Source organism: Trachinotus anak, unplaced genomic scaffold (assembly GCF_046630095.1).
Source record: "Trachinotus anak isolate AG129_WGS33_773 ecotype Australia unplaced genomic scaffold, CSIRO_AGI_Tana_v1 ptg000003l, whole genome shotgun sequence".
NCBI lineage: Eukaryota > Metazoa > Chordata > Actinopteri > Carangiformes > Carangidae > Trachinotus > Trachinotus anak.
Window position 1 is genome coordinate 18441643 of NW_027273854.1, and position 15275 is coordinate 18456917.

The 15275-nt window shown below is 38.7% G+C and overlaps 1 protein-coding gene across 1 annotated transcript; it reads left to right on the top strand.

Moving 5' to 3' along the window:
* Positions 1 to 1373: 1373 nt before the first annotated feature.
* Positions 1374 to 15045, top strand: LOC139618415 (interferon-induced very large GTPase 1-like). Its single transcript, XM_071474311.1, has 4 exons — positions 1374 to 1495; positions 7001 to 7274; positions 9081 to 9118; positions 9215 to 15045. The coding sequence occupies exons 2-4, from the start codon at positions 7010 to 7012 to the stop codon at positions 14060 to 14062; spliced, it is 5151 nt and encodes a 1716-aa protein (XP_071330412.1). The 5' UTR covers positions 1374 to 1495; positions 7001 to 7009; the 3' UTR covers positions 14063 to 15045.
* Positions 15046 to 15275: the final 230 nt, after the last annotated feature.

Consider the following 15275-nt stretch of genomic DNA (forward strand, 5'->3'; position numbering starts at 1 on the left):
GCAATGCAACAAGTGCATTACCAGGGCGACCTGTGAACATGTCACCCGAGTAACAGCACTGAAAGAAAGAGATTAAAAATACAGTGTCAATGTCAGTCAAGAGAAAACACTGACTATCTACAGCTCTACTGTAATTTAAATACACAGTAGAGAAATGTAATTAAAACTAAGACTGCAGTGTGTTTAAGCAATCAAGCCTCACTGACTTTGTGACAGCTGACACTCACCTGACTGGGCATCGTTCAGTTTTCTTCCCTGGCCTTTATAGCTCAGCTCCCCTTCCTCTACTCAGTGGTGGCTCTAGCTTGTATGACCCCCCTCCTCCCACACACACACACACATTTTTGTTGTTGACCCACCCCCAACAAAAAACACCATTCTGCACAAATGAACTTTTTATTAAATATCAGAACCACACAGACATCACAACATGTACAGTTTTAATACCAAAATATATACAATCATAAATACAAGAAGAGGACCAAAGAACAGAAACTGTATTGTTTTTAACGATTTCACACAACCCAGAAAACTAACATGTATGTGAAACTATAGGCCTGAATTCACAACATTATCAATGAAATGTGCTTATTTGGAAGCTATTCGTGGTGTGGTTGACTTTAGACAAGCAATTACATAAGTTGTGCGCTGTTAAAATGACCCCCGCCCCAGTAGGGTGACCTGAGGTCCAGAGGTGAACCTGTCCCCGCCCCTCTCCCCCTTCCCCTTCTCCTGCAGCCTCTGAGTGTGAGGCCTTGTCAGCAGCAAGCAGACGCGCCTGCGCGAAACAGAGGTGACCTGATATGACTGACTTGACGTGCAAGTGAGCGATAGAAAACGCGCTCGTACCGCCCTCTCACAGACCATATCGTCCATCTCAACATCCGCCACTGCCTCTACTCCTGTCTGGGCCAGAGAGTCGGACAACTGCACAACAATGTCTGTCGCCATGTGGACACATGAGGGACAAAAACATCATGTACTCCTTATTCTGCTGTAATAATCCTGAACCACCTCCTGATTCATTTCTTCCCAGGGACAGAACTCGTGTCCTCTGGCCCACTGGTGGCACTTATTACTAATAACGAGCCAAAACACTGAACAGTTAACAGAAGTAATTTAAACTCACAAACGCAGAGTTATGTATGAACATTGTTAGCCTGACCTCTCCGCTCCTCGTCACAGAAACTGTCAACTGTATTTAGACTACTCCCCTTATACGTGAATGTCACTATTACCACAACACTGATGTGCAGACTGAGTCCGCTCCACTTACACACTCCCGCTCGCCCCTGACGTTCAAAACCAAATCAGGCACACAACCCGACTTGACGTCTGCAGAGGTGGGAAACAAGGGACTTGTAGTTCAATTAGACTACAACAGTCCCCGGATCATCACCGCCTTTAGGGTAAAACCAGATCTTGTTCTTACAAACCAGGAAATGCCCTGACGAAGCCTTTTCCGCAATCAGAATGAAAAGGAAGAATAGCAAAGGTAAAGAGTGCTTAATTTTTTGAAAAAAAAAAAAAAATTAGCAGGTAGACATTAACAATAAATCAGTGTGAGACGAAGATCAATGATGATTGTGAAAAGAGAGAGATTTTTAACCTCTTGGTGACAGACGGACTCACAACTCAGAAACCAGCATTAAACCTATGGGAGTTGTTGACCTCTTAGCAAACAACTGCCAACACTATTTCTTTGTACATCTTTAACTTTACAAAAGATGTTTGCTGCTTCTGCTTCTTGTTTTTGCTCTGTGATCAAAGTATGACTTTTGACTTGTCAGCTCACCAGTCCTCCATGACCTCTGTGAATTCTGTAAGAGGTTCCAACAATGTATAATGACAGGAATGTCTCAAGTCATGATTTTATTGTTCATACATTTTGTCTTTGGTCATGTATTTATGGACATTTATCAGTGACTTTTGAACAAATTTGAGAGAACGTTTTGGCTTTGTATACAGTTGATGACTGTAATTGGGGTTTTTTTCATATGGTTGCTGTAGAAATTAATTATAGTAGCTACACCAAATATTACTATAAACAGTGGAATTTTTCTAACTCATCCTATATTTTGAAACTCTTATTCAACAAAGTAGCTACAAACTGCAGCTATCATAAACGGGAAAAGAGAAAAAGAGTGGTTCAAAACTATACCTGATTACAGTATTTGATAGTTATTTGTGAAAGTTACTACACCTGTATGAATAAACATAAACACTTATAAATACTGAAGCTTTGCAAGTTGCACATCTTTCCATCATAAAGTTAATCTCATAATAACCATTTATCTCTAAGTCATAATGTCTCAGCGTTTCGGCTGTGTTACTTTCTGTTTTCTTTTTGTTATCACTCCAAACTCTAGAATTATGGCAGGCCAAAAGGGTCATAAAGCGTCTCTGTTTCATTTATTTGTTTGTAATATTTTTATCTATTTATTTATACACATGATAGTGTGTTCATATGCTGCAGCAGGACAGAGAGACTGAGAAGATCCTTTGTCCCCACTACTATTAGGCTTTACAACACCTCAACACCTTTCACCTATTTTGAAAGATAAATCAGTGTTGATTTCACTACATTGTTTCAACATCTTACCTTTTAACATAATTGAATTTAGTCCTTGCATGTCAAAGGTTTTGAATTTGAAAGACGAATCAACGTTGAAATTGCAGCTGTTTTAACATCTTACTTTTCAAGAATGATTAAATTAGATCAACATGACTAATGACAGAACGAGTGATTTACTGTACATATCCATGTTTTCAACTGTTATATGCAACAAACTACACAAAAATAAACACCTAAAGTTAGTGGTAAACTATGATAATAATCAAATTAGACTCCCTGGAAAATGATTACGGCTCCTTCCTAAATAAATATGAGGGAAAGCAGCCTTTACAATTGACCTAACTTAAATGGAAATACATTCTTTCACACAGTATATATAGTAGTTCTATCAATGAATAAACAGATCATTTAACAAACTGTAACAACAGGCATTAGAAGGTCTGTTGCTGAGCTTCAGGTATCTATAACGTACTTGTTTGGAACAAGACCCAACAAAAATCACATCAGCATCATTTTTATATTTTGGCAGTTACTCCCATTCTTCTCAGTGAAAATGAACAAAAGTTAACTTTCCAACTGACACCATGACTCATATCACAATATCTGCCATCTCTTCATGATTTTGGTCTCTGTGTGTGTACGGGGCATATTAAGTATTAGGACATGGTGTCCATAACTTTTGTTATAGTTGTGTTGAAAGTTGACGTGAAAGCATGTAAAGAGAAAGCAGAAAACATAGATTGGATCATTGTCAAAAAATGCTGTAGCCTACATTTCACCCAGTGTATGAAAAATCCTGTGTTGTTGCCAACTATTTCTAAAAGCTGTACCAAAGTTCTTCAAACTGTTAATGATTAATTCATGTACAACCTAGTTTTCAAGCCATGCTGTAAATCTATCCCCTCCCTGTATGGGAAGAGGGAGTACACACATATTGCTCTTCTCTCTATAGTTTATGTTGTTTCACCTGTACAAGTGGTTCATGTGCACATTTGCAGTAGTAATACTGCATTCAAGAAATACTTGCAATTCCTCCATTCTATAAACTGCAATTGAAAATGATAGTAAATGAAATTATTTGTAGACTACATACATCTTTGATTGGACATAACATTTAATGGTAATGTATTTGTATTTCCAATACATACAGCATTGAGATGAGGCTGTCTATACATAGCCTGTATGGAAATTTTGCAGTCTCCCACTGTATAGTCAAAAATATTTGACTATACAGACTATACAGTGCATCTGGAAAGTATTCACTGCGCTTCACTTTTTCCACATTTTGTTATGTTACAGACTTATTCCAAAATTGATTAAATTCATTTTTTACCTCAGAATTCTACACACAATATCCCATAATGACAAAGTGAAAACAGTTTGCTTGAAACTTTTGCAAATTTATTAAAAATAAAAAACAAAAATATAACATGTATATAAGTATTCACAGCCTTTGCTCAATACCTTGTTGAAGCACCTTTGGCTGCAGTTACAGCCTCAAGTCTTTTTGAGTATGATGCTACAAATTTGGCACACCTATTTTTGGGCAGTTTCTCCCATTCTTCTCTGCAGAACCTCTCAAGCTCCATCAGGTTGGATGGGGAGCGTCGGTGCCACAACCATTTTCACATCTCTCCAGAGATGTTCAATCGGGTTCAAGTCTGGGCTCTGGTTGGGCCACTCGGACATTCACAGAGTTCACAGAGAAGCCACTCCTTTGCTGTCATGGCTGTGTGCTTAGGGTTGTTGTCCTGTTGGAAAATGAACCTTCGCCCCAGTCCGAGGTCCAGAGTGCTCTGGAGCAGGTTATCATCGAGGATGTCTCTGCACATCGCTGCATTCATCTTTCCCTCGACCCTGACTAGTCTCCCAGTTCCTGCTGCTGAAAAACATCCCCACAGCATGATGCTGCCACCACCATGCTTCACTGTAGGGATGGTACTGGCCAGGTGATGAGCGGTACCTGGTTTCCTCCAGACATGACGCTTGGCATTCAGGCCAAAGAGTTCAATCTTTGTTTCATCAGACCAGAGAATTTTGTTTCTCATGGTCTGAGAGTCCTTCAGGTGCCTTCTGGCAAACTCCAGGCAGGCTGTCATGTGCCTTTTACTGAGGAGTGGCTTCCCTCTGGCCTCTCTACCATACAGGCCTGATTGGTGGAGTGCTGCAGAAACGGTTGTCCTTCTGGAAGGTTCTCCTCTCTCCACAGAGCAATGCTGGAGCACTGTCAGAGTGACCATCGGGTTCTTGGTCACCTCCATGACTAAGGCCCTTCTGCCCCGATCGCTCAGATTGGCCGGGCAGCCAGCTCTAGGAAGAGTCCTGGTGGCTCCAAACTTCTTCCATTTATGGATGATGGAGTCCACTGTGCTCATTGGGACCTTCAATGCTGCAGGAATTTTTCTGTACCCTTCCCCAGATCTGTGCCTCGATACAATCCTGTCTCGGAGGTCTACAGACAATTCCTTGGACTTCATGGCTTGGTTTGTGCTCTGACATGCACTGTCAACTATAGGACCTTACATAGACAGGTGTGTGCCTTTCCAAATCATGTCCAATCAACTGAATTTACCACAGGTGGACATCAATCAAGTTGTAGAAACATCTGAAGGATGATCAGTGGAAACAGGATGCACCTGAGCTCAATTCTGAGTGTCATGGCAAAGGCTGTGAATACTTATGTACATGTGATTTTTTTTGTTTTTTATTTTTAATATATTTGCAAAAATTTCAAGCAAACTTTTTTCACTTTGTCATTATAGTGTATTGTGTGTAGAATTTTGAGGTAAAAAATGAATTAAATCCATTTCGGAATAAGGCTGTAACGCAACAAAATGTGAAAAAAGTGAAGCGCTGTGAATACTTTCCAGATGCACTGTAGTTTGATTTGGAGTGTTCTGTTTTTGTTGTTAGATTAGTTATGTGTGTGCTGATTCAGCATTCACATATATTGTTATCCTTTTTCTTTATTATTTGTGAATGCTGATTCAGCATTTAGAATAAATACCATGAATACTGAGACAAATTCTCACTCAGATTTGTGTCTGTTCTGTGTCTTTCAGCTACATACAGGTGCAGATAGTGCTCTAATCAGACAGATAGACACACAGACTAGCACAGACAGAGAGCTGTTTACAAGTTAGTACTCATGGAGAGAATTGCTGTTAGAATTGTATGTATGTAATATGTAATATTATTATAACTTTTTTATGAAATTCTACAACTTGTTTTTCCTTCATTTCCTTATGAATGTCTCTCATATTTAATATGTTTTGTTAACACGAATGTTGGAAATAAGCAATATTGTCAAATAGCATTCATGCTCTGACAGTAGACAACCTGTCTTTGTGTGTGTGTGTGTGTGAGAGAGAGAGAGAGAGAGATAGAGAGAGAGAGCAAGATAAAAACACTTAAGAAAAATGTATGTCATTTTATACAGTAAGGATAAGTTTCAATAATGTAAAAAGATGATGTAATAACCAGTCTTGGTCTAAGATTTTGGGTTATCCCAATATTTGGGTTTATTTTTGCCATCTTATGGTGAAGAAATATATTAAATCACTCTTAGAAATTTAATCAGTATTGTATTTAAACATCAAGAGTGATTGCTGTAAACTAAAACAAGGCCATGTTCCAAACGTTCAAAGTGAAACAATAAATACCAGTATCACTGTAAGGTCTTTGATTAAGTCTTGAAGAGGTATGTGGGCTGTATGTAAAAATGTTTTACCTCTAGTTAAACAGAGTTCTGGTCTTGACTTCAAGACTGTCTTTACTCACCAAAATAAAAAAAAGCATTTGTTTTGTGGAGTTGCAGACATTTAAACCTCTGTGGCTCCTTCACACCTTTCTTAATACAGAGTGTGAATTATATAAGTCAGCATATGTAAGTTGTTAAGGAGACTTGACAGTCATTAGAATCGTCAGAGGCACAATGTTGGTAGCATCAGTTGTGTCTCCTCATCTGTTCAGGGAAGTTGTTCCAGTATAAAATGGATCAGCCTCCTTTGCTCTTTGCCCTTGCCCTTTTTCAAATCATCTCCTGTGTGCAAGACGTGTCCCTGCTGTTCCCAGAGCAGGTGTCCTTGTCCTCCTCATTACATTGGACTTGTACGTACTTGTACAGTCATGTTTAAACAAATAATATACACTTTGCTCTTATGCAATAAGCCTGTTGATGTGGTTTGGTCTTTGGGGTTTTTGATCTTTAAGGTGGATGAACTCTATCTCAATCTGTTGCTAGGTCTGATAAACAGGGGATGTGGTTTTAACTGATGATCCTCCAGAGTTTGTCTGACACTTAATCAAAGGTGACTGTGTCATTCTCTCAGCCTACTGAGAAAACCCAGAGAAGAGAAGTGGAAGTGATAACACAACTGCAACTAATTGTCCTTCAGGTTGACAACATTCTCTGATTTTTGCCAGGGAAACACAATGTTGAGAGAGGCTCTCTTGGACACTCTGGACAAGTTGACCAACGATCAACATGAGCGCTTCAAATTCTATCTGGGAACAGAAGGCAACCTCAAAGGAAAGAGACCCATACCACCATGTGATTTGGAGAAGGCGAAAACGTGGGTCACTGTGACCCTGATGGTTCAGACCTATGAACATGATGAAGTTGTCGAGATGACAAACAAGATTTTAGAAAAGATCAACAGGAATGATCTAGTGAAGGTCTTCAGCTCAGCACTAAAAGGTCAGTCACAAGAAGCAATATATTAAAAATGTAGATTGCAAGGTGTATTAGTTTGACTGATACTTGCTTTACTCTGTCTTGCACCTGGAGAGTAGGTCTAAGAAGAGAAACACACTAATGTTTGAATTTGTGTACTGTACTTAGATAATGATATTTTGCAAGAAAGAAGACTTTTAGCAACATTGTAACAGATAAAGAATCTAGATAGAAAATATATACAATAGACCACTCTGTTAGACATGAACTGTAGCACAAATCTAGAGATAAATCATGTACAAGGTTAAAATCCTAGGCAGCAGCACCATGTATGGATATATATACACACACACACACACACACACACACACATACTCATTGACATAGTACACTCCCAAGCCCCTTACCATCACAAATACCTGCCTAACCCAACTATTCTGATGCTGTTACTGAATTGTCCCCACCAAAAAACGATTTTCCCATTTTAACTCTACAGAGGGTTACTGCTAGGATCTATGCTGGTAAACAGTGGCGAATATGAAGTGGTTAGTATTTATAATTGAAACATTTCAAATGTTACAGAACTGAAAACATCTTCACTGGACAAACTAACATCAGTTAAGATTGTAAATAGTGAAGTTCAATTTTAGGGGTTCATTTACTATTAATCTAGACTGTAGAAGTTGGTTCTGGGTTGTCAAAGTCATTGAAAGCTTAATTCATAAATAGCTACGAAGCACTGATGTAAATGTTTGAGAAACATTAAGGAATACAATTTGCAGCATTAATGACAAACTGCTATTAATCAGGTATCTTCTCGTTGATATCAGTTAAGATTGTAAATTGTGAAATTCATTTTTAGGGGTTAATTTTTAATGTCTCAGCTAGTTGCTGAGAAGAAGAAGCTATGAAGAATTTAAGACATTAGGTCCTTTTTAAAGAACTGAAGTGTATGTAACAGATGAGCTCATCTAATAAGAAAAGTTCTGTGATCAAATCAAACATTTGTCTTCTTTATTAAGTAGACATGAAAGTTATTTGTAAAGTAAATTAATCACAGCTTGTCCAACTGATTTGTTTGCGAAAGCAGCAGCCTGAGCAACACAGAGGCACAGACAGGTGAGCTGCAGGCTCTCAGGGGAGCTCTGGCTCATGGCAAACAGTTGCACACAACCTCCAGGTTTTTATACATCTGTTTCTTCAAAATCACATCAAATTTCGGGATACATTTTGTCTTTCTATCAATCACATAAAATGTAAGTTTTCTTTACATGTCTGGTTTTCAGTCAATATATATCAGCAAAAACATATTCAACTTTTTAGGGAATCAGGCTCTTTTGTGTGTAAAGGAAAAAAACGATAGATATCAAGTGCACATATACAAATGTTTATTTTAGCTCTCTGACAAAATATTCCCCCGCCAAAAATAAAAACCTAAACCTTTACCCTAAATACTAATGACAGTATTAAATCAAAATTTTAAGTTTAATTGATACTGGTGTATCAATCAAGAAAACCTGGGGTCATCACTGTAACAACACCTGTTACAAAAGGTAAGAGAAAAAGCTCAGCAAAAACACCACATCATTACAAAATCTCTTATACACACAACAGTATGGGCTGGAATGCAATACAACAAAACACAGCCTCAAACAATATTATATGAGTAAATCAATACTCTTTAGCATAATGGCTTCCACTACAGGACTGATGAATTGAAATGCTTGTATGTTTTAGTAAGACTAATAAAGATAACACCACTAAATCTAATACTTATTCAGTCATGTTTGTGTAACCTGTGACTACTTTTTCTGTCCTTCAAATGAACAGGCATCACAAATGAAGACAGGACTGGAAACAAGAACAAAGTAAGACACCTGAAATTCACCTGAAATAAGAATATTTACTCCACATCCCATTGCACAAAGTGTTAATGATAAACATACATTACAATTTCTTTGAAGGATCAATATCAAGAAGATCCCATGAAGAATTCTGAAGAAATCAGCTGTAAGGAACAATGTCAAAGAGAGACTGCAACACTACTCAGAAGACTCCACCTTCAACACAAACATCACCAGAAGTTGTCTCCCGCAGATTTTCTTCAAATAGGTCCACCTGTGAAACAGGACCATGAAACACCTGAGAAAGATCTAGCTCATACTTTTCTTCAGAGGTTGATGATGTTAGATTACAGAGCCAGAGATATTCCTGTAAGACAAGACACTGCTGAGGTGAGCCAGTCAACGTCTGTTCCACTGTTTGACACTGTTGACACAGAAGAAAGTCTTTTCAATGCTTTTTTTAGCACCAGTGTGGACCACAATCAATCAAAACAGAATCACATTCATCCCGTGGACATTCAAATGGCAGTATTTCACTGCTCAGACAGTTTCCTGAAGCAGAACATGATGACAAAGCTCTCTCAGTGTCAGTACGCCTTACCTTTGCTTGTTCCTGACCCAGTCAAAATGTACATTGAGTGTCCTCTGTGGACATTCAGACAAATAAGAAAAACATGGAAGATAACTCAAACCAAAGATAATTCAAACAACAACAAGAGTTTGCCCATCTGTGAAGCTGAGACACCCATGGTGTCATTTTTCCGCCTGGGTTCACTTTCAGTGTCTAAATCTGAGCTGATCAACACTTTGATCAACGACCGTCACAACACCTTCTTCCACAGAAACTGCCCAGGTAGCACCAAATCTCGCCATTTGATGGATGGTGTGGCAGAGATCGCCTGGTACTGTCCTGCTGGAAAACCCGATGATGCCTTCACTGACTGCACTGCCTTCTGTAATCTTCATGGTGATGCTCTGACATTTGAAAAACAGCGTGACATACTGATTGAAAAATCTTCAGTCAATGTTGTCCTGTTATCAACTCCAAAAAAGGGTGACAAAAGTGCTACAGTTTTCTCAGATCTTCTGAAGTCTTCAAAGCCTCTCATTTGTCTCATTGTTGATGACAGTTGTGATGCTGTTGAGATAAAAAAGGGAACATTCAAAATGGGTCTAAATGACCGAAGCCGGTCAGATATTTCTGAAGAACTGAAAAGGATCATTGGAGAGATTTTGTCTGGACCACATACATCCTTCCAGCTTGAAACCATGGCCAAGGTCTCTGGAATCAGAGTGGATGAAGATGATGCAGTCTGCCAAAAAGGGAAATCTGCTGCTATGAAAATAATGAATTTGCTTCAAGAGACGAACGTGTCAAGAATCAAAGATAAATTCCTCCCTTGTCAAGGCCGACTGTGGCATGAGTGGTGCAGAATAAACAAAGAACTGCATCATCTCAAAGGAAACACTGAGAAGGAGAAAAGTGAAAAGCAACAGGAACTGAAGAAAATACGACAGAAACAATGTGATGCTTCCTGTAGTGAACTGATGAAGTTGTTCATTGAAAGTCTCTCATCTTTGCCATCAACAGACAAAGAGTATTTCCTGAAATGGACTCAGATCTTAATAGATGCTCTCTCCACTGACGATCTCAATTCAATTCTCCAAAGCTATCATGACAAGTGGTCTGAGGTCTTGGCTCTGAAGAAGAAACATGACAAGTCTGATCAATTAAACAGAAAACAAACTGAGCTTGAACAAATATCATCAAAACTGCAGTCAGCAACTTTTGGTTTGGAGCACATCTTTAGAGAAATGGGGCAGATCTATGAAGCCCATAAATCTCTGCAGAAACAAACACAGAGGCGACAGACTGACTGGTCTAAATACCCTGAGCTGGCTGCAGAGCTGATGATATCAGGACACCCCATGGAGCTGATGGATGGAGATGCAGGTCATGTGCCTTTAACATGGATCTCTCGTCTCTTAGAGGAAGTCATCAAGAGACTGGGTGACCAGAGAGTGTTTGTGTTGTCAGTTTTGGGCGTACAAAGCAGTGGAAAATCAACTATGCTGAATGCCATGTTTGGGTTACAGTTTGCAGTGAGTGCTGGCAGATGCACCAAGGGTGCCTTCATGCAGCTGGTCAAAGTGTCAGAGGAGAGGAAGAAAGACTTCAGGTTTGACTACGTTCTAGTGGTGGACACTGAAGGACTGCGTGCTCTTGAATTAGCCGGTAACACCACTCCTCACCACGACAATGAACTGGCAACATTTGTTGTTGGTCTGGGAAACATGACACTGATCAACATCTTTGGAGAGAATCCAGCTGACATGCAGGACATTCTGCAGATTGTTGTTCAGGCTTTCATGAGGATGAAGAAAGTTAAACTGTCCCCAAGTTGTGTGTTTGTTCACCAGAATGTTACAGATATTGCAGCTGCACAGAAAAACATGGATGGAAAGAGACGCCTGCAAGAAAAACTGGACCAGATGGCCCAACTAGCTGCCAAAGAGGAGGTTTGTGATGCCGAGTGTTTCAGTGATGTCATTGCATTTGATGTGCAAAAAGATGTGAAATACTTTGCCCAACTATGGGAGGGAAGTCCACCTATGGCTCCTCCAAATCCAGGTTATAGCGACAGCGTCCAAGAGCTGAAGAACATCATCCTCTCCAAAGCTTCACAGTCTCCTGGGATCACTCTGTCACAGTTCAAAAGCAAAGTCCAGGACCTGTGGAAAGCCCTGATGAACGAACACTTTGTTTTCAGTTTCAAAAACACTCTTGAAATCAAAGTGTACAGAAACCTTGAGGTCCAGTACGGGAACTGGACCTGGGCCCTGAGGAGCAACATGTTGACCATTGAAAACCAGCTTTATAACAGAATTGAAAATGGAAAACTTGACAAGGTTGAGCTCAGTTATCTTTCTAAAGAAATGAGCAAAGCATATGAAGAAATCAAAAAAGAAATGAGAAAGTACTTTGATGATGACAGAGACAAAGAAATGCTGGTTCAGTGGCGAGGCCAATTTGAAAACAAAATCAGGGAGTTTCATGATGAACAGGTGAGAGGAGTGAAAAGAAAACTAAATGAAGTTATTCAGCAGAAGACAGCTTGTAAAAAGCTTGATGGTCAGAAGACAGAGTTTGAGAACAAGCTGCTACAGAAGAGCAAAGAGCTCGCTCACCAGTTAAAAGACAAGACACAAGATGAAGAGGAACTTCAGAAGCAGTTTGACTCTGTCTGGAGAGGCTGGGTGAGAGAACTAACTGTAGATACAAAACCTATTGAAGACATCAACTTGGAGGAAGATCATGTAATTATCCTGTATGAACTTGGTTTTGAATGGGCTCTTATAGGTGAATCCAAAAGCAGTGGCAGATACAAAAACATATCAGAGATCTGTGATTACTTTGATTATGTGACCCTCACCAAGTATCAGGAGCATTGTGAGGAAAACCAACAACTTCAAGAGAGCGAAAGAGACACAAGAGGACAGGGAACAGTTAGCCAATTGCGTGACCGTGTTTCAAAAGCAGGTAGAAAAGTATTAAATTACTTTAAATGGTCTTTTCAGTATGAAGACCAACAACTGATCAGATCCCTAATTGACAATGTTGAAAAACATTCACTTGATACAATCAGGAGCAAACCTGTAGCTACAAGTGGCTACAGTCCAACTTATTTGCTAGAAGTGGCCAAAAATGTGAAAGAAAAAGTGACAGCATTTGAATCAAAGAGGAAATATGCTCTGAAGAAGGAGTTCACAGTTGATCTCTTACTGTATGTGTTTGACAGAGCTAAGAGTTGGCTTTCAGAGTCCCACAAGAAATTCAAGATGAACAATGATGCTCTAATTTATTTAGAGAATAAAAAGCATCAATATTACAACATTTTCAGAAGCTTCTGTAAAGGAAGCTCTTCTGCTGTTGTTCTTGGAGAGTTGATCTGTGAAAAACTGAAGGTTTCCACTGTTGAGGCTGTCTGCAACAAGACTGCCATTGATGTGGCTGGAGAGATGAGGTGCAGTTTCCCAACATTCAAAGGGAACAGACTGAACCTGGAGAAACATGTGTTGAAGTCACTGGCAGAGAAAGAGGACTTCAGAGGTTTCATCACCTACATCAAACATCCAAGGGAACAGGTAGAGAGGTTTATAAAAGAGGAAGTAAAGAAATACATCTTCACATCTCACAGAGATAAAGCACAGGATATACTCAAGAAAAATGTTGAGGACATGAAACAATTTGTGAGTCAGGCTTTATTTACTGCAACAGAGAGAGTCAAAACCCAGAGAGGACACACAGACATGTGGCTGGAGGAATTTACCAGTTTGCTGAAAGATGAGCTGATGTTTGAAGCCATTTGTTCTCAGAACTTCAGAGACATAAAGAATTTTGACTTTCTCAGAGAAGAGATCGAGAAAGGCCTTGAACACATCATGAACGAGATGAGCAGGCTCTCACTGAATAACATGAGTGAATTCAGGCTGACACCTGATCAAATCCTCATTGATCAGCTGTGCAAGTGCTGCTGGGAGAAGTGTCCATTCTGTTCAGCAGTTTGTACCAACACCATAGAAGATCACAGCCCTGATGACCACAGTGTCCCTTTTCATCGTTCCACTGCAGTCAATGGATGGTGCTATAGAAACACAGAGAAACTTTCTGTTGATTTCTGCACAACATTAGTTGCAAGTGATCAATCGTTCCACTCCCATCCTGATTCATATGAGAGAATTCCCTATAAACAGTACCGAACTGCTGGACCAAGGTTTGCTAACTGGAGAATTACCCCTGATGAGTCTCAACTGACGTACTGGAAATGGTTTGTGTGTAGATTTGAAAAGCAACTGGAGGACCACTATAAATTAAAATTTGAGGGCGAGGGAGAAATTCCCCGACAATGGAGATACTGCAGTAAAAGAGAAGCTATTCAAAGCCTGGATGAAATGTGTCAGTGGTGACCTGCGGCTCTATTCAGAAGTAACAGAGTAGCTTTAAGTGATTAAAAGAAAACAATTTATAATATTTTTAATATATAGTGAGTGGCAGTAAAACATAAAAATAAAATAAAGCAGCACGATTTTTGAAAATGGACTAAAGAGAGGAGACAAACAACGCATGTCTAATTAAAAATGATTTGTTTGATAGACATTGATAGACTGTCAAAGACTATGAGACACAAAAAGTTTTGTTTCATTAAAAGGTAGGTTTTTATTTTTACAACTGAATATTTAAATGAAACATTAAAAGAATGAATGAAGATACTTGTCACAAAGTATGGACAGATTTTCATTTCTCTAAAAACAGGAATGTATGATCTGTGACATGTATGTAATGTATTTGATTTAAAATACAAAATGGGAGTCATAATTTTAATTTTCCTTTTTTATTTATTTTTTGTCTAGTACAGATCTCATTACAAGGTATTATAGCAGATAATACAAAGTTTGTCGTTTTAGTTTTTAGTTATTGTTGTATTATTTACCTGTTTTACCAAGAAACTGTCTTTCAGGGGAGTTTTGAAAGAACGGATCCAGCAAAACTGATCGATAAGATGAGTTGTAAGGTGGACGTTCTGAGATTAAATGAATCAAGTGTTGTTGATGATGAAAATGCCTGAAACTTGTCTCTGAGACTTGACATGAAAAGGGATAAAGTTGTTAGAAAAGTTAAGTTTTCTATTTTATTTTATAATCATTTTTACATAGAACAGAGATTTCCATCTTCATATTTTTCCATGTTTTTTTTTCTTTAGAATGATTGTGTACTTGCAGTTATATGTTTATGTGAAAGAGGTTGATGACCGATGCTTCATGTTTGATCTTATTATTGCCATGACAGAATTGGTTTTATTGTTTGCCTACTCAGGCCTCTGTTCCTGCAAATACTGACAGGAAAATTAATGTTTTCTTTTATTCTAATAAACATACTGTTCACACAGTCATTGGTGTTATGAAGTGCATTATGAGAAGACCAGATCTTTCTCCTGATGAATCTTATCTTAATCAAATAAAACATTTTCGTTTTAGTTGATTCAAACACTATATTTTAGCAACAAAAGATTAGTTTACAAAATACTGTGAACATATTTTAATGTAGTCAAGATCAAGAATGAGCATTTTAATCAAAGTTCAGGAAACTGCTTTTAAACAAGATTTCATCCAATTTATTTTA